Source organism: Athene cunicularia (genome assembly GCF_003259725.1).
Source record: "Athene cunicularia isolate RWA chromosome 2 unlocalized genomic scaffold, athCun1 chr2_part1, whole genome shotgun sequence".
Taxonomy (NCBI): Eukaryota; Metazoa; Chordata; class Aves; order Strigiformes; family Strigidae; genus Athene; species Athene cunicularia.
Window position 1 is genome coordinate 34,513,636 of NW_020799095.1, and position 23,471 is coordinate 34,537,106.

The 23,471-nt window shown below is 37.5% G+C and overlaps 1 protein-coding gene across 1 annotated transcript; it reads right to left on the reverse strand.

Moving 5' to 3' along the window:
* Nucleotides 1-9,405: 9,405 nt before the first annotated feature.
* On the reverse strand, nucleotides 9,406-23,312 carry ENKUR (enkurin, TRPC channel interacting protein). The gene is made up of 5 exons (XM_026843694.1): nucleotides 23,007-23,312; nucleotides 19,140-19,285; nucleotides 15,711-15,937; nucleotides 13,800-13,946; nucleotides 9,406-9,786 (listed from the first exon to the last, which is right to left on the reverse strand). The coding sequence occupies exons 1-5, from the start codon at nucleotides 23,126-23,128 to the stop codon at nucleotides 9,613-9,615; spliced, it is 816 nt and encodes a 271-aa protein (XP_026699495.1). The 5' UTR covers nucleotides 23,129-23,312; the 3' UTR covers nucleotides 9,406-9,612.
* Nucleotides 23,313-23,471: the final 159 nt, after the last annotated feature.

A 23,471-nucleotide genomic window follows, 5' to 3' on the forward strand; every position in this document is an offset into this window, starting at 1 on the left:
CTCGCCGCCTCCCCGAGGAGCAGGGCCCGCGGTGTGCCTGCCGGGGCTCGCCAAACAGGCACTCGGCAGCTTTTCTTACGCCGTGACGAGACGGGCTTAACTGCTCTTGTCTGTGAAGTGGGTACGAGATGGGAGCAGCTCTATGGGAGCAGCTCCAGGCGTATGTGCGGCTTGAAGAAGCCGGCACTAGCGACAGGCTGGCAGGGTGGCGGGAGCGTTTGGACAGAGCTAGGTACGAGGCCTGGGCTGAGGCAGTGGGTAAGATTAAGCCGGTGTGGTTTAAACTGACGTTTTAGCAGGTTTTTGCTTATACTCTGGGGAGAAAAAGGATGCCAGAAAGCAAACTTCTAATAGTTCGTTAATCTTTTGCTGATTTATGAAGTGGTGCGCCTTCTTCCCATGTGTACATGCTGGAGCAAGCTGTGTCTTCACAAGGCCTTCAGCCCACTGCCACATTGCTCATGCTATCTATCTAGTAGAAGGAAAACAGATCAGCCTTCTGCCATCCCTCCCTTCCAACTCTGTTAAAATTATTATTAATATTTTGTTTTCACAGTCTCACAGATGAGAAGACTGTGTCTTTTATTGCGTTGGTCTGAACATTGTCTACATTTACATTCCAATATAAGAAGTTCAAATTTGGACTTGATCTGTCCTTTTTGTATCCTGTCTCTTGTGAACAATGCTGACAGTCTGTCAGTCCACTGTGGGTAAAATTAGAGCTTTTCACTTGCTTAAAAGTGAAAGTTGGGGGTGATTTCTGCCATTCCTATACTAGAAACTATATATAAAGGAAGAAATAGTTGTCTTTAGGGGAGACCTGGGCATAATGAAATATGCTTAGTGATACCTGAGGGGCTCTTAGCAATGAAGTAGGAAGACGTTTCAATTCATTACACTACTTTTCTAGAATTTAGTCCTGGAGACTGGTAGGTCGTGACTTAGATGAATCCAGAGAATGCTTACTATGGGTGTGCCTACACTAAGAGTTTGGTGTCCACTGTGGGCAGGTTTTTAGGAGCATCCTGTTAGTGCACTTACATCAGAACTGATAGGACAATTAATAGCTTAGAAGTCTGGTGTTAAGAAGGCTTCTATAAATGAATCACCAATTAAAGTCTGGCTAAGTACTAAAGCAATTGAAAATTACCTTGTGGTAAATGCTTTCTTTCTTACATGAAGTCAGATCTGTTTGGTTTTTGGTGGATTAAGGAACTAATCTTAGAAGAACTATCATTACAATTGACAATATGTCTGAAAGAACAGAAGACAAGGCTTACAAAGTGAAAAAGGCCAACTCCAGAATATGTCTGCCTCGGAAGTGATGCCTGTATATGAAGACTGAGGTATGCTGGAAAAGAATAGTTCCTGTTCACAGTGCTTTAAGATAAACATTAAAATTAAGTAGTATTGAATTTGATAAACAGCATATACAGATTTGTACAAACCTATATAAAGTAAATTAAAATGTTTTTGTGAAATATATAGATTTTCATAATGGACAAAATCCCTAAATACTTTTGCGTTTCAATTGCACGTCAACATTTCATACAGCTATTGAGAAAGAAAGTCTAATGTTTCATCTAAACTTTGGGATTAAATGCTACTGATTTGTACCCACAATCACTTTTCAGGATTTGAAGATTCTTCTTGCTTGGAGGTGGGCAGGAACCCCTTCTAAAGCCCATATTTGCACTAAAGCTAATGCAATCTGATTCAGTTACCACCACGTTACAGATAAAGCTGTTGTTGCATAAACATCACAGAACTGGGCTTTATAGTTCTGAAGCTGTATTACAGCTAGAAACTCAGATTAATTTTGCCACTGCTGTATGAGTACTGGTTTCTTCTACCTTTTGGACTAGTTCAGTTACTGTTACAAAGTTTTCTGTCTTATTTAACCACATTCTTTGTCAGACCACTGCAATAGAAGAGATTGTTCTAACTACCCTACAGACAGAAGCTTAACTATTTGCAAAAGATTAACATGAACAAGATACTAGAAAATAAATACCTCTGGCATTGTGCAAAAAATTTAAGCAGGAAATGTTTGTTCTTCCTGTCAAGGTTGGACAACTGCATTTTGTCAAGTCTTCTTTTTGGTATTCTTCTCTTCCAGTAATTTTACAGTTAAGAATGGAATGAAGTGTCATGTCTTGGCAATAACAAAGAGGATGGAAATGGAAAGGAAAATTAGCTGAAAATTAGTTTGAAGGGCAGTACTGCTATCAGCAGCCACTGATCCAATCCACAAAGTTGCTCTTCTCCATGTACAATCTTAATTGGCATAAAATGTGATACATTTTTTTTAGTTTTGTTGCAAATGAGACAAATCAATAGTTCTGTAAATCCACAGAATTAATAGAGACCAGAATTAATGAGGTTCTTGGTGTATGATGGAAATGAAGCTGCTAAGGATTTTGGTATGGAGGTATATGTAGTTACTGAATGTTTACATTGGCTTTATACAGTATGCACTGCTGTGAATGAATGAATTTACACTAGATTTTTGAAACCTTTTTTAATTAGGACCAAAATAAAATTATTTAAAATATTATATTGGGGCTTTAACTGTGAAGAAGGCTGTAAGCATTCTGAAGAATGTTCCTATTATCTTTGTTTAGCTGTTTATTTATAAACTAAAAATAGGAGGAAAAGAATAAACACTTTTAGATGTACGACCATGGGAAATGATCAAAGGAGGAAAGAACAAAGAAAATAGGGTAGATCATACTAACAAGTAGGTCTTGAGTAGATCTGGACACATAGCCAAAAGACATAAAGGAGCAGATGGAAGAAGCGTCACACAGAGAAATGAAGCAGAGTTAAGACATGCACACAAATCCCTTGTGGATATATCTTGGGCCTTTACAGAATAAACTTTATAATTTCAGTTGCACATCTTTTCCATGCTTACCCTGTTACTGATAAAAGCAGGATGTGTAGTATCTACCCTTTCACAACTCTAATGTAAAGAAATACTGAAAACAGAAGTTTGGGAGCAGTGATGATATATCAAGAATGCAGTCCAAGACAAACAGTATCATGGAGTTACCTGTTAGCCTGTGCAACTCCATTATGTATTCTCCTCTCAGGAAGTTACAACAAACATTTTAAAACACTGTTTAATATGTAAACACCAAAAACAGACAAGAAGAGCATGAAAATCCAGAATATTTCAAGAGGTATGGCTTACCTAGGTAGAAGCTTGCCTATTAGAGGATGAAGTAAGAGCTCTTATTCTGGTTCTGCCTGTTGCTGCAGCTGTTATGTGAACAGCAAGACTGTAAACAGTCCTATCAAACATAAACCTTTTGGTGGTTACAAGGTAAGAAATCCTCCTAGTTGCAGAGAAAGATATTTTTGGGTTAAATGGTCACTGACAAGAATATTAAAAGTCCAACATATACAGAACTTTAGGGCATGTTTAAAGCAATTCTAAATTGCTTTCATATCCGGTTTTAATATAGCCGAATTTTGAGTTCTTCTGCATTACCTGAGGCAGTTACCCAGTCCATAGGGTGGCTGCTGAAGACCCTGAGTGCAGCAGAACACATTTGCCAGACAGCGTTAACAGACATCTGGGAAAACATGAAGCAGTATTTCAAACCGTTCCCCTACATCAAGAACGTAGGGAGACCATAGGAAAAGCTGTCCAATTCGGCAGAGCTATGTAGCATCCTACAATGTACAGTAGTATAGATGCTATACTTCCCCCTTTGTGACTGCAACAGCAGGTGATGGAGTGGCACCGCAAGTTGGAATCTAGCCCCTGCCCACCTTCAATTTAATCAGAATTAGCACCTTGAGGAATTGGAAAGTTCAGCTTTAAAGCAACTGCAGCATCTAAGATCCCCAAGGGAAGCTCAGGGCTTTTAGCTATCACAGCTAACCTGTACTGAGTCTGCAAGACTGACAGGCTTTGAAAATTAACTACAATAACTTTGATAGCAAGAAAATGGCTAAAGGCTGCCATTCAAGATGTTAATCTAGTTTTTAATTTTTTAAATCAGTGTTAGACACTGCTTGACAGAATTCTGGGCTTTGACTTATTTGGTCTATGATAAACATCTTTAATACAAAACTACATTTTTGTTTGTTATTAATCTCACTGTGCCAGACCAGAGCAGCGAGAGCTTCACTTTGCAATTTCCTGGCTCCTGAAGATACTCTTCCTGCTTTTCAGGTTCATATTATTAATCTAGAGTTCTTTATAGCTGAAATAAATGCAAACAAAAATTTCCTCTCATCCTTTACTCCTAGAATAAACTTTATTATGCAAATATTTCCCCATACCAGCTATTGTGAAGTATTGAAGTTTGAATGATAAAGCATTATTTTCAAGAAATGCTGCTCACATCATATCCTATGACAAATTCATTATGGACAGCCATGAACACTAGTCAGGGAATTGTAAATATATGGAGGGTCACACCCAGTGTCATGAATTTAACCATCAGAGTTTGTTTTCTTTTTAAAGGATGTTGTTCACTTGGCTTCCTCTTTTCTTTTCCTTTTTTAATAAACCACAGAAAAATTGGGAAAATCTGCAAAACAAAAAGAATTCTGTTTTAAACAAGTAAACAAATAACAGTTTAAGGACTTTTTTTCCTCCCCAAAATAGCTCAGTTGTCTTTGATGTAATTTTTTATACTTCACAGCTTGCCTAGAATAAACAGTGCACTTACAAAAGCATATTGAAAAGCAGAATCTGGTACAGCAAGTTCTCCTGTAGCGTGGGCATAGGAACGCTAAATGTTTATGGCCGGCCAACCCCAGCTTTGTTGCTGCACAGAATGACCCTCTCCCTAAGGGTGCTGGAATGCTGGATTTAGACCAGCAACATTTTATTGTTTGTGTAAACGACAGACCATTCCTCCTGAGCAAACAGCAGAACGTGGTTGTTTCTCCATTGTGCAGTGCTTGGGGCCACATGTTGAACGCTACTGAAATTTTTTCCTCTGAAGAGAGAATTATTGCAATGCTTCCTCAGCTTTAATATGGCCCTCAAAGCAATACGGGAACAGGTCTAGAGGTACTTGTCTGTCTTTACAGCAGCTCTGGGAATTAAAGGATTGAGTCACCTGGTTTTTGTATATGGGGTCTCTCACCCAGCAAGAGTAAATTAAACATTCATTAATTCTGAGTGATCAGTTTGAGACAATAGCTTTCAAAGTAGTATACAGTGCTGTCTAGGTTCAAAGAATAGCTTCTAACTTTTGGCATACATACCCTGTATTTAAAACATATGGGCTCATATTGCAGAAGTCAGGAACCCCCAAAATGACAAATGCAGTATTAATTGCTACCAGTGAAAAAGACAGGTATAACTCATTTACCATTGCACAAAGACATGAATAAATCATATTGCTCCAGGGAATAAGTTAAGTGCTTTAAATCACATTTCTCTTCCTTCAACTCCTGCTTTCCAGTTGCTGAAACAAATGAGATGAGGGTTCTTGGAAAACAGATCCTTTTAGTAAACAACTTGAATCCGTTCCCTTTATTGCATGGTCTTAATTCATTCCCAGATGATCATATTTATTATTATTATAAGCACATAGGAGTTGTACTTAACAGACAAAAAATTTATTGTGTCCGATACTAAGCAAAGAGAAAAAAATGATCCACCTGACAGATAACTTAGAATCTAAGCGTAAAACAAGAAACAACTGGCTACAGTGCCAAGAGAGTTCAAGGAAACTGCACAGGTCAGAGAGATAAACCCTAATCTCAGTTTACCAGCAGTTTAGCTGTTGTTAAACTTTTGGTGGGGCACCATTGCAAAGAACATTTGAGGAAGGATTTGAAGACAAAGTTATTCCCATGTTTGTGTGAATTTCTCCATGCTGTGGAGTCAATGTGGAGGCAGGCAGGCATGGAATAATGAATTAACGACACAGGCTAGTACTGTGACTGAACAGTTCATTCTCACTGCAGCATCAAGACCAGCTAACATGAGTGTAGTCTACTATTTGCCTATGTCTGCTTGGCTACAACCACTTGTTGCAGGTACAGTCTAGAAAAAAAAAAAGTTTTTTATAACTTGGTGAAATGGGAGTCATATTTACTTCAGCACCCATTAAACAGTAAAGAAAAACACACAAACAAGAAACTTCAGCTCACCTTTGATTCCTACCATAAAGCCACTGCTTAGCCTGGAGGATGAACACCCTGAATTTACTCACATTTTATTTACATATCACATAACAAAAAGGAGCTGGATCAAGATTAAGACAGAATAAAATAAATAACCAAACAAAAAAACCCCACTCCAAACAATCTAGGCATTCAGCGGTCAAGTATACATCATTACCTCAGATATCCATTCGTGGGGAGAAACGGCCAGTCCTCCTTAGCTTGGTCAAGCTGAGTATGCCTCTAGTTGGTGGACAATCCCAATCAGCTGCAGGGCTCAGCAGCTGCCTTCCTTGACTATGGGAAAAGTCAGGCAACCTTAATAATAGGTTTTGCCACCTGTCTCTTCTGTAACTATATTATTAATATTATAAGCATCATACAGCTGAGGATGAAAGCATTGACTTGGACTAGCATTTATCTAAGACTCCCATTTCTCTGCATATACGTGAAATTTTCTTATCTGAGAGAAGTCTGCCCTCATTAGGGCTGAAATTGTTAGATATGTTGTTTTCCCTGAAATGTATTCCAGTGAAAGAATTAGATTTTAGTTCTGTGGCAGAGTGATCACAGCAGCTGTTTATGATGCCAGTTTTTTACAAAAAATAGACAAAGGTACAGAACATGCCCTCCTACAATAAAGGCAACCTACAAAGACTTAAGGAAAATTAAATCAGTGAGGCATTTCTCCCATATTAGTTCTCCCACAGAATTCTGCCCTTACTGTTTTGTGAGGGGAATGGGGTGACCCTTCTGCAAGGAAGATTCTGGGGAACTGTCCCAGACTTAGTCCCCAGGAATGCACACAGAGCCCAAGAAGCCACCGTGCTTTAAGACCAGACACATGGAGCCCATATGCTCCTGTCAGATCTGATGCTTGCTTGAGGCAGCTCTATCAGAGTCATACAATCAGGAACTCCCTGTGTTTGTGATGATGCCATATCTGATCCCTTCCTTCCTGGATATAAATAGTTTCATTCTGAAGAACAGCCAGTGAGATATTTATCATAATTTCATGTTGCTATTTAAAAAAAAAAAAAAAAAAAAAAAAAAAAAAAAAAAAAAAAAAAAAAAAAAAAAAAAGATACACAGTTTTGTCATGCACAACTTCCAACAGGAAATATTTTCAGTTTGTGGCAACATAACTCTTACTGACCAATAAAGCATTCATACAGTGCTCATTCAGCCTGTGTTTTGTGATGGTTATCCAATTTAATATTGACCATTTAAAAATACCAGTTTGATAGCTATGAAGTACTAGAAGCATTTTGATTATTTTCTTTCTCATGATTTCATTGATTATCAGTAACTGACTAGTTAATTTAGAAAACATTTCAACTGGTAATGCTACTTTTTAGCCTGTGGACAGGCTTGATTCTGTAAATATTTAATATCTTTTATGAAGGAACGATTGTATCAGAACAACTGAGTTACTCATCTTTTTGCTTTAGTTACACTAACAGTACATATTAGTTGATTCATGAACATTAAGCCTTCAATTATTGGCATTTACTGAACATATAAATACAGAATTACATTCTTTGGATTCTGTAAATTTATTTTGTCAAACTTCCCAGAGAAAATTAAAGGGTAAGAATGTTATCCTTCCACGTGCATTTTCAATGATTTTCATTATAATATATTTTCTCCATAATCAGAATACACATCAAAATAGGTCATGATCTCCCCACAGGGTGACTGAAGCTATTCACATGTATCAAGAGGGGAACATCCTGTGTGGCAGTGGAGCTACCTCCAAAGAGCTATATGAGGTTTATGCAAAAAAACCCCACAGTATTGTTGAAAGACACTAGTGACAGCCCACTCAGCTACAGAAGTGCATTGGCTTTAGTCTCTCCCTCTCCTGTTAAGGAGGAATACTTTTTGAATCTCTTCTCGTTCACTTCCTAACTTCCCAATAATATACTGATATCCTTCTGCCAATTTTAAAAAGCAGTCATTATTACTGGTGACTGATGAATGTTACCGAGTGTGGTCTAGTTGCCTGTCCCAAATTTTGGGATGGGCTATCACCTACTTTGATTTCCATAAAGTCAGCACTGATGATAAATGGAAGAGCCAAATCCAGATCCTCAACTGAATCAGCCAGATGGTCTACGAGTAACTAAAAGCTGAGAGTGCATGCTGTTTTGGAGTCAAATCTAGTTTTTTATTTTAATCCATAAGAAAAAGCCATGTTTGATTATATTGCATTTAAGGAAAGCATCTTGTACTTCACTAGGAGATAATGTGACATGTTAAGTGCTTATAATTGGTGTGGTTTTGTTAAAATATACAGTGAAAGTCATTATTAAACAGTAAATGAAATTCATATTTTACAAAACCACAGCTTTCTTCCAGCTTGTCTCTTTCAAAAATGAACATGGCTGCTTAACAATAAGTAACAAAGAACAAAATACACATTTCTGCTCACCCATGCTTTCCTAGTGCACGTCATAAACAAGTTTAAAATGCACAAGAAATATAGCTTAGAACAACTGTGAAGACTTCAAAGCCATTCCCTGACAAATCTATGAAAGGAACTTAATGTACTTGAAAATTTGGGTTTTTAATAGTTAATTTGAAATTATTTACTTCATCCTCTGCTGATGTCAGATACTATGATGTTGCAACAGCTGCTCATGGTAATGAGGTAACCTGCGTTCTGAAGCAAAGCTAAAGCAGTTAGGAAAAACATTTTTTCTTTTTCATGCAAATAATTGCAGTACAGTGTGTGCTGATATAATTTCTGCCTAGGACTTGACTCACATGCTAGTATATTGCTTTCATTCTAACATTACACACATAACAGCAATCAAACCACATTTTTCTACTTTAGTTATAGATTTACTATAGTATTGCAGAATTATACATAAACACACACAGCAAGCTACATGTGGTATCTGTATTGCGTGAAGTCTATATTATTATGCACTTCCACTATAAAAATTTGTTTTGGTAACAAAAAATGAGTACACAAAATGTTATGCAGAGGCCAAGCTGTTTAGAAATACAATAATTCAAGCTTTTAAGTGCAACAGCTTCTTAATAATTAGTCCAAAAGCCATCCCACCTTGAAGTTATATTTACCAAGCTGTCTTCAGCAGCCAGTTATTTCATTTTGTTTTGGCTATGCAAGGAAAGAAGTGCTCCAAACATATGAAACAGTATTTTTTTATGCTTTTTGTATGAGGTTTATTGAAATCTTAGTAGTTAATAAAAATTACAAAGAATAATAAAATTCATGTTTCCATACTCAAAGTTTAATTAAGAACTTCAAAACGTTTTGTGAATTATACAGATGAGAGCTATATGTAACAACTTTTCTAAGAAGCTACATATATTAATTGAATATTTCCTTCTGAAGAGTTGGTGGTGTCAATTTCTTCTGAGAATTTAGGGGGGGTGCTTCTTGGAGATGTAGGAATAGAGAAAAAGAAAAGGAGGAAAGAGGTAGTATCTGAAAAACAGTCATTACTCATTTGCAATGTAGATAACTTTGTGCTTCTCAATTACTTCTATGTCATGCTCCAGTTGTTTCATCTGTAATTCCAGCTTTTCTTTATATAACTTCTTGGGTATGGTGTCTATTTCTAGTGAAAGACCCTGAAATTCACGATATACTTCTTCCCAGTTCTTTTTCAGCCCCTAGTGCCATTACATGAAAAGGAAATATATGATAAAAAAACTTACTTCATTAAGCATAATATGCATATAAACTACTTAAGGGTTTTTGTTAATACTGCATTTGATAAGTGTCACTGCAACATTAAAATATTAGATAAATATATGGATAATGTTTAATAATCTTAACTGAACCAAATTAATTAAATGCTTAAAAGTCAAAGTAGTTGCAACAGAAATAATTTTGACTCATTCTGATGCAATATAAGGAATGGTCTCTAAAAAAACCTCTGTGCCTTGGAGAAAAAAAAGTCTTTAAGAGGCAACAAAACAATAATTAAACTAGCCAATGAAGGATGAGCTACAAGATGCTAAACTGAAGAAAAGTATGTCAGTGTGACTAACAGTCAACCCTGTAGCCTACCAGGAACTGAAGGAAGCCTGTACACTTAATTTCTAGTCTTCAGCATCTTCAAGAAAAACTATATAAGGTTAATGACAACTGACTCTTCCTTATTCTATATAGGAGACTTTCTCTGCTTTCAATCACCTAAGGTAGGCAACTTTAACTGCTCCATTATATCTAATGCTAATGTGCTCACTGAGGAACCACTAGGATTCATAAAAGCAGCCTCAAAACGCCTATCACTTCTTTTCTCCAAAATGCAACAGGAATTATCTTACAAACTGCACTAAAGAAAGCACATTCCCACAAACAGCAACCCAGCTACTAAAGTTATCACCCTGTCACACACAGTGGTGTAACCTACCTTAAGTACTCACAAGAGTATCAATACTTGGAACTCCAGCCAAAATTCAGCAGCCATTTCAGTTCACTTAATCACCAGCTTCATTTTCCATAACTGAGACTTTGCTCAGACCATGGACACCAAACTGATTGCACAATATTTTAACTTCTATGAACTATTTTTTAAAAGTTCTAAATTATTGCATTCCCTTCCTAATCTACATTTACAGGAATTTATAGGCAACTTACTTATCATTTAGACTAAAAAATCCCTAGCTGTCACTGACCTATCAATAATGATTTCAGTACCTCTTAACCTCTCTTGAATGCCGCTATGCAAAGAATTACCTTATTAAATAAAGTGAACTGTATCTTCCATATATAAAAAGACTAAAACCCTGCCTAAAAAACCCCATGCAGTTGTCTGAAACATAAACCTGTTAAATCAACATCAGAGACAAACTTTTATCCACCAATATATACCGAATGAAACCAGACTGTGGTAGAAAGATAAAATTTAAAACTTGTCTTTACATCCTCACAATTACTGCAACAATTGCTCTTACTTTCTCTCCTCAAGAGGATAAACAAAATCTATGCATACTATACATGCATATATGAGGATTTAGTAGAGTTTATTCAGTGCATCAAATGTCCTCATGAAAACTATATGGATGAACTTAATAATCACACCTACTACAAGCACTCATACAGTAATCAGTAAATAACACAATATGGCTAGTGAGAAAACACTTTCACAAAATGTTTTTGGTTCTTAGTTCTGTTTCCTTACAGATCACAAAGTATCTTCAAAAATGAAGAACTGAAGTTGCCCTCTTGGGAGATAAAGTTTTCAACTCTCCTCCATAACTAACACTGGCTTCAACTGACACACTGATTTTATGGCACACTGATTTCCAGCCTCATGTCCTCCACTATTATTAAGCACTTTTCTCCCAGACTGGCTAATTCATTAACATACTGAATTTAAATTTAGAGCAATTATTCTTAACACATATTTAGCTTTGAAGATTGTTGCTTCTATTTCAGAAGCTTGTGCTTAAAAACTTGACTGATTTTGTCCACTGTATGAGTTGATTTAACAGAAAGAAGTTACCTCTTCCTGCCAGTACTGCCTAAGAAAAAGCATAGTTTTGAATACAAACAAATATTTTACTGGTTCAAAGCAGTGTATTTATTGCATAGCAAATCATGCTTTTTGCATGATCGTATTAAGCATCTAAGTGTTGTCCATAAAGGTTCTTCAGCAATATTCATTGTAATCTCTATAGAAATTTAAAAACGCTACCTCAACACATGAAACTTAGAGCAACAAGGCTATTTATTTACTGTCTTGTAACGCTAGTGGTCTTTACAATCCACAGCTGAAAGTACTTAAATAAAGCTTCTAGTCTACCATATTTTCATAACTTTCATAGAAGAGTCATTCATAGCCTCTTTTAAATAATTCATCTTTGTGTATATTAGTAAAAACTAGTTTGTAAATCATAGAAAACAATGAATTTTGAAACACACTTGAGCATGTAATCACAATTTACTCTGTCCCTACAGAGTGGAGAGATCATAAACATATCACGACTCTCTCTGTAAAAATCTCCCTCACAGCTCCTCCAACAGCAATATAAATATGCTAACCACTCTTGCTATGGGCTAGATCACAAACTGAATGTCTAACTCTATATAAGGAATTCTAATACATGCTGGTTCAGTGAGAAATATGTACTGCATTTATCAACATTCTTTTTTATTCTCATAAAATCCCAACCAAAGCAAGCATAATGGAGACTTCAAAAAACGTTGGCACAAATTATTTCCCTTCATTTTGTAAGTTCATGAGGCTTGATTTTGTCCTCAGACATCTATTGCCACTTATTCTTTCAAATCAGATAGTGCACATGTGTTCACTAGCAATGTCAATTATTTTAAAAGACAGGAATTCCCATATGTCTACAGCTGAACACTGGGTAGAAGCCACATACCCTGGGGACACTAATGCCTCCTGACAATATAACTGTATAAGTAATCTGGCCCATGTGAAAGAGCAAACTTTTTTGAAAAAAATGAAAGAAAATACTGAGTTAATAAAAAACGATCTAAAGACTTCTAAATTAAAAAATATTTGAGTGCACTCTTGTATTTTAAAAATATAGAACATAATTTTATCAAACTAAATGCAGAACTGTGAGCAGCTGAACTCACGTGCCTTTTTGAACATATATTTTTGCTGCATAGTTAACTTGCCAGTTCATCAGCTTGTCCCATGCCTTTCCCATCATAAAAATATCTTAATCTTCAGCCTTGTTGTTATGTTCTTTATATTACTGTCAAAGCAATGCATTCTCCTCTCCTTCCTACCTTCTATGGCTTGCTGCATAAGCAAGAGACACCACTGTGCTATTTTGGAACTTGCTGATTAACCACTTAATCTTTATAAGTGAGTTAGACACTGTGTTTTTTCTCTAGATATTCTGCTGGCTTTTTTGTGGGGATTTAGTGTCTTGGAGATGTCCATCTATCTGCTAATTTGTTTCAGGTGGCTGCTAAGATGAAGTTATTAAAGGACAGGTTGATAAATATATATCACAGTAATGTATATTTCACAGGAAATTTGACTAAAATATGGTCATGAGAAATTCCAGTTCAAGGATGGGATATACTTATGTCTCTTTTCTGCTCTACTTCTTTCATGGTATTATTTGTCTTTAGAAAATCTTGTGCAATATGTATGAAAGAGTATCCAAAACAGCTTGACAAAATACATTTTTTTCCAGCTATAGTTCTACAAATATATTGCAATTTAATTCCATTTTCTGGTTTTGCCACATTTTATAGCATGACCTTATGCTTTAGTCAGTGAGGTCACAATATGAAGATAGAAACTGCCACTAAAAGTGGCAACATTATGCATCAGGAAAAAAAAAAGCTACTTGTATTTTTCCATGATTCATAAGTAGAGAGTCAGAACTGTCACTAAATCCATATAGGTGATTTTCTGCATTCCTCTGAAGTTTCACTGAAATTCCAAGTCATTAATGGGGATTGGAATCTAACAAAACTTTAAGTACTTGTAAAATTGAACTAAAACTGTAGCTAGATCACCTCCCTTCAGTCCAGTTTACAACTGTTCTACAGCTCCATCTAGTGAGAAAGTAGCTAACTCATTTGCCTCACTTAAAAAAATCTAGTATACTTTTATTATATATGGACTTACATTACCTTACTTAATGTTTTGTATATGTAACTAATTATACTAAGTTAAAATATGCACCTGAAGAAGACTGTTCCTTTCTTCATCAGATAGCCGTTTCATGGCTCTTTTTTTAAGATGCTCCAAGATACTGGCCTCCTGTTCTTTCTGAGCTCTCTTTATTTCTTCATTTCTCCATGTTACGTATTTTGGTATAACACCGTAATCCTATAAGGGTAAGGAAGAAGTTTCTTATATGTGCTTTTAAGAAGGAAACAAAGACATACTTGTAATCCATAGTATATTACATTTGCAAAGAGAGCTTCAAACTGAATTTTGTGCCACTGAGCAATAAAATCTTAAATCACTGTGTTCTTAAAAGTATCAAACAAGATTGATTGTCTTTGTAGCTTGAGCAAAACTTATAAACCATTCCCTTCAGTATCTTTTTGCAACCTTGGAAGACAACAGAATCCAGAAAGCAAAACATCTATTTAGAAGAACTGATGGTTGAATGAAGAGTTTGAAACCTGTTAATGTCAGCGAGATATTTTACATTTTTATATGGTGTCAGATTCTACTCTCTGAAGCACATTCCTCAGATACTTTCTTTAAAAGCTCTTCCTATATCCTGGTTTTTGCTGAACATTTCATACCACAGAAGAGAGTGAATAGTGTTAACACATACATGAAAATTGGACTAGTTAGGAATGATAAACTATCCCATACTGGATGTGGCAGAATTGTGTTTCCAGGAGGAAAAATAATTTCTGAATATCCCAGATGTAGCTGGGAGAACATATCTATTTTGCCCTTTCCTTTTAAAATTGAATATATATATCATATATATATTATATCTATTTAATATATGTTTAGCCACGCAAAGGTACTGCAAGGGCTATAGTTTCACCTTTTTGCATCTCATGGGTTATGTCATATGTCATGCCTCTTTTTGCATAATGTTCTGTCATGGGTTACCTGTTTAGATAAGCCAGGCTCCTGATACCTCTTGTTTTCCTGAGTGGTGGAACAGACTGTTCTTATGCTTGGAGGAGGTTGTCCTTAAAGGCATGTCATCTCTCTCAAACTCTTTTGCTTTTCAGAGCTGTCTCCTACGGGGTCCTACATACTAGTTCCCTACACAAGGTGATGTTTGCTCTCCTGAAGTACAGGGTCTGTAGGCTATCACCTGCCTTCCTGAGGAGGAGGGGATCTTGAACTACTTCTTGGCCTGCACAACCAAGACAACCATTGATTATCATACTTCTGACCAGTTCTTTCTCATTTGTAAGTAGCAGAACCAGAAGATCATGACCACTGGTTGACTCATTCACCATCTGTGTTAAGCTGTTGCTAACATGCTCCAGGATTGCTTTCACCCCGTTGTGTTATCCTTTCAGCAGATACCAAGGAGGATAAAGTCTTCTACAAGAAGCTGCTCTGTGATCTGAAGATTTCCTCAAGTTGCCTTAAAAGATTTAATCCAGTTCCTCACCTGATTGGATGGTCCATAACACACATCTGACACTTACTGGCCTTTTCTCTGATCCTGACTCACAAGCTCAAACAGACTGTTGCCAATTCCACAGAAGAGCTCCATACATTTGAACAGCTCCTTCATGCAAAGGACAAGCCCTCCTCCTCCTCTTCCCTGTCTGTCTTTCCTAAAGAGTCAGCATTCATTCATCACAGAACTCCATTAGTCTCTCCATTAGATACTCTGTGGTTCCCAATGCAACACATGCTATTGCTTTAGCAGCATCATTCTGCCAATTTTTTGCTGACAGCATAAGCAAGTGAACACAGAGCAAAGGCAAGGTACAACTCTAGTGCCAGTGATTTTTTCCTTGATGAATTTTAAAAGTCTACCACAAACAGCAGTGGTATTTAAAAAATGCAAAAAGAATCATGAACATTTCACAGGAGAATGCAATAGAGAACCTAAAATAGCCATTGCTACTAGTATTTCCACTATAATTTAATAAAACTTACCTTTTTTTTAATATATTTTGGAACAAGTCCTGAAGTTTCAAGCAGATATTTATCTCCCTGTCTTCTATCGACACAAATAGGTTGAGGCTTTTTAGGCAATCCTGTGACAGCAGCAACTGCATTTGCATTTATAAAATTCTTTTTACTCTGAATTCCCATAACTGGGTGATCTGTCCTCTGTGGCACTGATAGTGTAGGCAATTTCTTACTATCCTGTTCTTTTTTTCCTGTAAATTGAGCATGTAAACATTCTCAGCAATAACCATGAAGAACTTTGTGATTTAATGTTATTACATTTTTCAAAAGGGAAAAATTATGGACAAAACCACATTAAAATAGAAACCAACTGTATCTACAATTAAAGAATTGACTAGGAATGTACTATGATGAAAATGAGTATGCTTGTTTAGCATAACAGAAGTTTCATAACCTAGGAAATACTATGTTGTTTCAGATGGGTTTTCCTTATAACATGCCACTCATTTCCTCTTGCAGTAGCACAGGACTTTTTTCAAATGTATTAAAACTACTTTTACTAGAGAAGCTCATTATCAGGGCCGGCATTAATGGCCCTACCCAGCCTCACCTGGGGCATCCACCCCACACCCTTGGGTTCAGGAACCCCATTTAAGCTCAGGCCTGTGCTGTCAGTCCCTGGCTGAGCTGTCTCAGCCATGCTTGCCCTAGTCCTAGGATGATGGGGAATCAGTGGATGGACCTGGCCTGTCACCCCATCTTGCCTGATGGTCACTAGGCCATTGATAGGACACATTTTTATTACCACCCCACTCTGCTTGCCTGCCTCTGCTGTGGTGGGACTGCATCCTGTTGGTGGGGTTATTTCCCAGCCTGCATCGTGGTTGCCCTCAATTTCTGGCCCACCTCTCCTTAGGGAAAAGCCCTGCTCTTGCTGTTTCCTAACACTTGTAAACAACTTCCCACAATCCTTTCTCCAGAATAGAGAAACTCTTCTTTTTTAGTGTAATCTTTTCTCCAAGGCATCAACAGAAAGTCAGTAGTCTCGTGAGTAGTCTCACTTCAGGTGACTGATGAAAGACAATTAATTTCCCACCATATTTCCCATGAGATATAACTCTAACTCACAGTCATTATCAGAGTTAATTATTTGATTCAGGTTGTCTGAGTTCATGTTCTTCTTTGGCAAAAAATGTGTAAGGTCACAAGTGGCAGAGCTCATTCCTACACCAGCTGGTTTCCTGATACTGACCCATAAACCAGTGCTCTCCTGGGTTTTGTTTTTACAACCTGATAGCTTGCTATAACTTAGTACTGTAGGACACACAGATTTAAACCTCTGTTTCTCTTAGGATGTCTTCTTAGAAAAAACATCTCTGAAGCTTTTCAGTGGGCAGTAGCTCACCCTTACCTGCAATACAATGATGCACACTTTTTGGGAGCTCCCACTTCTTCTGGAGCCATCAACCAAGCTTGGTTAAAATGAATGCAAAGTCCAGTACAACAAGATTCAGTTGAAGGTTATAAAACACACCCTTTGTAAGGAAGTGGTGAGTAATGAGTCTCTAAAAGAATTACACTGTCTCAGACTTCAGGGAAGAAGAATTCTTTCTTTCTGTTCTGTCCTTGCAATCTATTTTTTAAATAGTTGGATCAAATGCAGTTTTGAAGATGGCACAGATACCACAGACACAATGCCATGATCCCATTTAGACAACTGATAATTGGTTAAATTTCAAGTGATGGAAATGCCATGCTTTAAGAGAAGTGATTAAGCAGTGTGACTTCTCTGAGGTAAGTATGAAATTCAACAAAGGTACAAGAGCTAATAATACAGTTCCTTCTCAAGATCTCTTAGGACCTAATCATGACAATGAGATTACTAGGCTGGATTGAAGCTGTGATGTTTCATAGCAATTTTGAGTCTCTGGAACATTGACTCCAAATGCAAACCCCAAAGCACATATTGCTATTATGAAGCCCTGAATCAACAAGTTGAAATAGAAATATTGTGAGCTGCTTGCCTAAGAGAGTCAGACCGCTGTATCTCAATATATAGCAAATTTGAAGTAGATAACACTCATTTTATAATACAAGTACTCAAAAGGGGTCTTATGGCCTGCTCCAAATTATTGGTGTATCAATCTTCTTTCCTATGCCCATCTAAAACACTAGTGTGGTAATCTAACAAGGTCTTATGCTTGGAAACATTCATGCTCAGATGTCATGAAGTATTACATTCCAGTATACTGAATGCTGTTCAGATTCCCTGAAAAAGTGAGGGCTTTATTCAAAAACAACCCAGGATGGCTACAGGACCTTTGGGACCAAAGCTTACCTTAAGGTTCTAATAACCCATATTGTCTGAGGCATTAAGCCTCCAAAGCCTCCTGGGACAGCCTGTATTTTCAGTGCTAAAGCCATTTGCGTGTGTCATGCAAATTTGGGTGCTGGACTCCTACATTCTTTTAGACAGCTGAGATAGATATATATATATATATATATATAGATATATAGATATATATATATATATACATACACACACATACACACACATACACAGTATGTTAAGATCTTCTATTTTTCCAGGCTAAAACCAATTTCAAGCCCAAACTTTATAACTCAATTACAACTTCTGACAGCAATGTACTTAGAACTCCAGCAGCACTAAGAAGGTCAGTCGACCCTTGCAGAACCTGCCATGAGGCTGAACATTAGAACTGTCAACTCCTTTCACTCAGAATTATGGTTTGTGCCCAAAGGTAGTGTGCATTTTGCAACAAAATATTCCAATTTTCTTATTTCTGTGACATGCAGCTCTCCAAAAAATTCTATGCTTTGAATGCTGGCAGCCAATTTAATGCTACGGGATTAAGAGCCAACAGTGAGTGCTGAAGAGTAAAAGCTGTATGTTGCTTATAACATTAAGAAAGGCACCCATACTTTTCCCATATCTCTTCAAGCATTAAAAACAATCAGCTCACTTTTAATACCCCCATTCATATTATTTACTTTAATATTAATGATCAGTTGCAGAAAACAGTGACATATAAATCTCAACTATATAATTACAAATTGAAATATCAGCAGGATAGAACGTACCATCAACACATCTTCAAAATCTGAATAGCTGCACCCAAGAGAGATATAATTTTTCTTTAGATTTCAGCTGGTTTTGTACCACGCAAGAGTAAATACTTACTGTATTTCCTAATCACATATGTAATCTCCTTGTTGCTTGTTTCAGTATTTTACACAATAAACATTTTTTGTAAAATACAGAAATAATTTTGGTATCATAGATACTATAAAAGGAACAATGGAAACTGCCCCAGTATATAAAAATTATTTCAAGTGTTTAAAAAAATTTATTCTCCATAAATGTTACTTTCAACATTAATATTGTAAATTAAAAAACTTTAAAAATACATTACATTTCATATGTACACTTACTTGCTGGTAGCTTGGGTTCCTTTGAATGTTTCTGCAGAAAATTTTTTGGAGATGGCTCTCCAACTTTTGCTGGTCCCATAGTTTTCCACTGAGATTTATTTTTCTCTGCTTCACGTTTCACGAATGGTCTAAATGTGGATATATACCTTAGACATTAAAAAATGGCTATAAAGTTAAAGATCAAAAAACTGTTAAAAATACTTCTTCAAATAATATACATTTTTGCAGTAGTTCATGTCAAAAGCCCAAGCTATTTTGGTTTGTACCCTCTCCCAAATAAAGGTCATCATTCATGCAACCTCCATACTAAGGCTAAGCCCAGCACTGCATTGACAAGTGTTTTTTCTGAATCTGAAGTTAGCTTGCTTCTTCCTTCTTCTCCTGTGTCTCCAAGGTCAGTATTATCCCACTTTGGGAAATGGTTCCTATATGCACTTTTCATATAAATACTGAACACAGACATTTTGAAACTCAACAAAACCTACATTTTGGAAATAAACTGCTTTGAGTATTGCTTGCATGAATTTATTACTTTTATGAGGTTGTACATTACATGCTTTAATCTTTTTTTTTTTAATTAAATCAATTTTGAGAAGTTTTTTTAATGTGGCTATTTATTTTGTACAAGCATGTACCCAAAATAGGCAGCTGTTGTGCATCTACAGAAAAATAGTAATCATGAACCTATTTTGCTAGATTTTCTATATTTGAAAGTTTGTAGTATGAGAAAGATGTAAATGCCAGTGTACCTCAGCTGTTTCCGGAGCTGCGGTTACAGTACATTGTAGGGCCTTACACAGAAATCAAACATATCTAGGGAAAAGTTCAGCTGGCTTAAAAAAATACGAGATCTGTACTGATAATGAGAACATTCACTGCTCCATTCTGTGGGATGAAATGTACTTTAGAGGTATGTAAAACCTCATGCTTCAGAAAACATGTCAAGTGTAGTTGAGAGTTGGACAGAATGTCCTTGATCATCAGTTTATCTTATTACTGTCCACTGTGTCATTGTCTCAATGTTCCTGTTGAACTATCTGTTATAATTATAAAAGATGAGATGGGTAACTGCTCTGAAATAGCACAGCAAACCTTACACTACCCAGACCTGAACTATGACCCTGAACTATTTTAATCAGTGATGGTTTTGGCCCTAACTGAAACAGCTAATGTGAGAATCAGTAAGGGCTCAGACATGAGAAGTTGTATGCAGACAGTAGGCACACATTGGTGTTTTGGTAATGTTACATATGGCACCGCAACTTCTGCTTTAATCAAAGGTATGCAAACATGTTCTCCAAAAGAAGCCAAATGCTGATGATTAGCTGATTAGCGGCATCTTGCCTCTATCTGAAGGACTGAGCTGTCACAGATGTTTTCCTGAAGGAGCAGAACTCCCTGCTTCTGAAGGTAAGGCTACCTCATCATACCTTGTAAAATCTGTCCATCTTTAAGAAACATGTCATATTAATTTATGTTAGAGAAAAACTGATAAAACAGTCACGCTTTTCTTTCACAGAAAAAATGTGTTTCTGAAAAAACTATACTATGTTTTCAGGTAAGGAAAAAAAGAACAATTACCTATAACGCAACCTACTTTACGGAAATACTGAAATTGTATGAAGGAAATGATGTCATGCGGGGCCAGTGAATGGGAATCATAGTAGCAACACTGATAAAAGCTTTTGTATGTGACCTGCAAATGTACATTAGATATATTTGTACTTGATCATAACATTAGAATGTGTAAGAGGACTTCATTAAAAATGTGGAGTTATTTTGTTTTCTGGAGATTTGGTCTCCAAAATCAGAAAGAGGATTATCTACATATGATTACATATCATTCCAGAAATACCTCTAATTATAAGGAATGAGGTTTATTTTTTTCTGTTAAATTTATGGCAAACAGCTATAGCCACGGGCACAAACCCACCACATTCGTAAATAATTGCATTCCTCACCATTTGCAAGGAGTGGCATTGTAGCCACACAGTAGAGAAAGGTAGTGATTTTATGAGGAGTTTTACTTAGTAGGGTTCCTACACTCTTGGAATGAGAAAGTACTGAGTTTATTACATGTTGGCATAAGGTAAAGATGACTTTTGTAGACAGCTATAGGCACTCCTTTGGACAAAGAGATGTGGCAGTTGTATCTTTTCAGTGACTTTTCAGGCCAAGACAGTGGCTAAATGCTGTCATACACCAATATCATAGGGTTAGAGAGGGTTGCAAGGAAGAAAACATGGTTATAAGGGACTTAAGAATGTTAATCCATTCATCATTGGGCAAGGGGAAAAAAGATAACACATTTGTACGAAGACAGTTATCATTCCTCAGGTGTCATATTGGGAGTTGGGGAAAATAAGTAGTACCTGGTGTCCTGGTTCAGCTAGGATAGAGTCAAGTTTTCCACAGCAGAGAGAGAGAGGGAAGGGATCTCCAGCCGGGTTATTCATACCATGCTGATGTCAGGTCCAGGGGGCGGAACCTTTCCTTGCTCTTTGGCGGGCTCGGTGGGGAACTTTTCTTTCCATAAACCAGCTAGCAGTATTGCTCTGTATATCGTTTGTCTTGTTCACTGTTACTGCTGTTTATTGTTGTTACCATTGATACTGTTGTTGTTCAGATTGTTCTATCACTCTGTTGTATTAAATTTCTTGTTATTTTAGCCGGGGTCTGTGCCTTAACTTCCAGCCCGACCAGCGTGGGTGGGGGAGGGGCAACAGCAACGTGCTCTCTGATCCCGGCAAGGCTTAAACCTTGCACACCTGGTCAGTTGGAAGTGAAATATATATGATTTCATTTGAAAAAGAGACCCTAGATTTTATACGCATTAGTTAATACAGGTCAGATCATGTTATTAACCAGGTTCAACACTGTTGTTAGCAGCTGGATATTTGGCAAATTGAGAACCAAAGCAGGAAGTGGGGTGACAACAGAAGTCAGTGAGATCAGAAGGGGATTTAATCAGATCACATCCAACCTAAGGACTCTTGCCTAAACTGAACCTGAGGGTCATGGAGTATCCAAATCCTGGAATGGTATTAGGATGGGAGTGGATTTAGTGTACTGCATGCTTTGCCATATTGTCATTTCACTTCCGTCTCTCTGACAAAAAGTGTCTTTCATTCACATTGGAAACAAACAAACAAACAAAAAAGTATGATCTATTTTTACATGGAAAAGGCTCAGAACAAGGAATCTCACAATGTGAACCCTTTTACCTGAAAAAGGATAACTATGTTTGTTCTAATGAATGCCATTGATGTTTCTACTTGTTTTAAAGGCATTGAGTTATGACCTATATTACCCTTACACTAAAAATGCTAACAGCATTCTTTTATATAAAGTAATAGGGACTTGACAAAAAAACAATGTTTGCACAATTATCAAATAAGAATTTTACAAAAACTTTCAAAGGAAGTAATACTCGGGAGGACAAAACACCTTTATGTTCTTAAGGTAAGGGGTGAGAAAGAGAAGCAAAAAACCAATGTCAGGAGACACAGCTGACACATTAAAAGAATGGAAGTGTGGCACTGAGAAAAATTTTTTATAAACCCAACTTTTCAGCTTCTCATTGAAAAAGCGTTATAAAGTAGAAATAACATAGATGCCATGTAATTCCTCTGCGTGGAAAGAGCGCAGTGCTTTGTCAATGATCAAGATAGCATTGAAGACACCAAATCATCAGCTCATGGAGCAGGCTGTAAGCCCTCAGATGTTAGTGACTCATTAGGAGGAGCAGTAACTACACAAAAACTAGGTTGTGGGGCTTTTTAAAATACCTGTTACCCGTAAGCTGCATTGCCTTGCCAAAACCACTCACCGTGTCTGCAAGTGGTACTGTCACACCCACCCACGTACCTGGGAGGTTTGAGAGGCTTCTCGTCCAGGCAGGGCAGGAAGTTATAGATGCTCTCCTCAGCACACTGCGTCGTCACCCTCCGGCCGAGAGGACGGCGGCACAGGGAAGCGCCTACCGCCATGAGAGGGCTTCACGTTTCCTCCCTCTTCACAGCTCCCTTCTCGCCCTGCTTCAGCGCACGGCCCTCGTTCGTCCAGCCGGTGGTCGGCCCCTGAGGCGGCCGCCGAGGCAGGCGCGGGCCGCCACACTGTTATTTCCACAGCTACTAGGGAAACCCGTTCCTAAGTAACCGCGTCGTGAGGGGGCGGAACCTACGCCACCACGCTCCCGCCTCCCTCTGGCCGGGAGGAACGGCGCAGGCGCATTGGCGCCGAGCGGCGCCGGGAGGAACGGCGCAGGCGCACTTTGCGAAGGTGAAGCCGGCAGGGCCGAGGCCGGGCGCGCCGGGCACCTGAGGGCGGAGT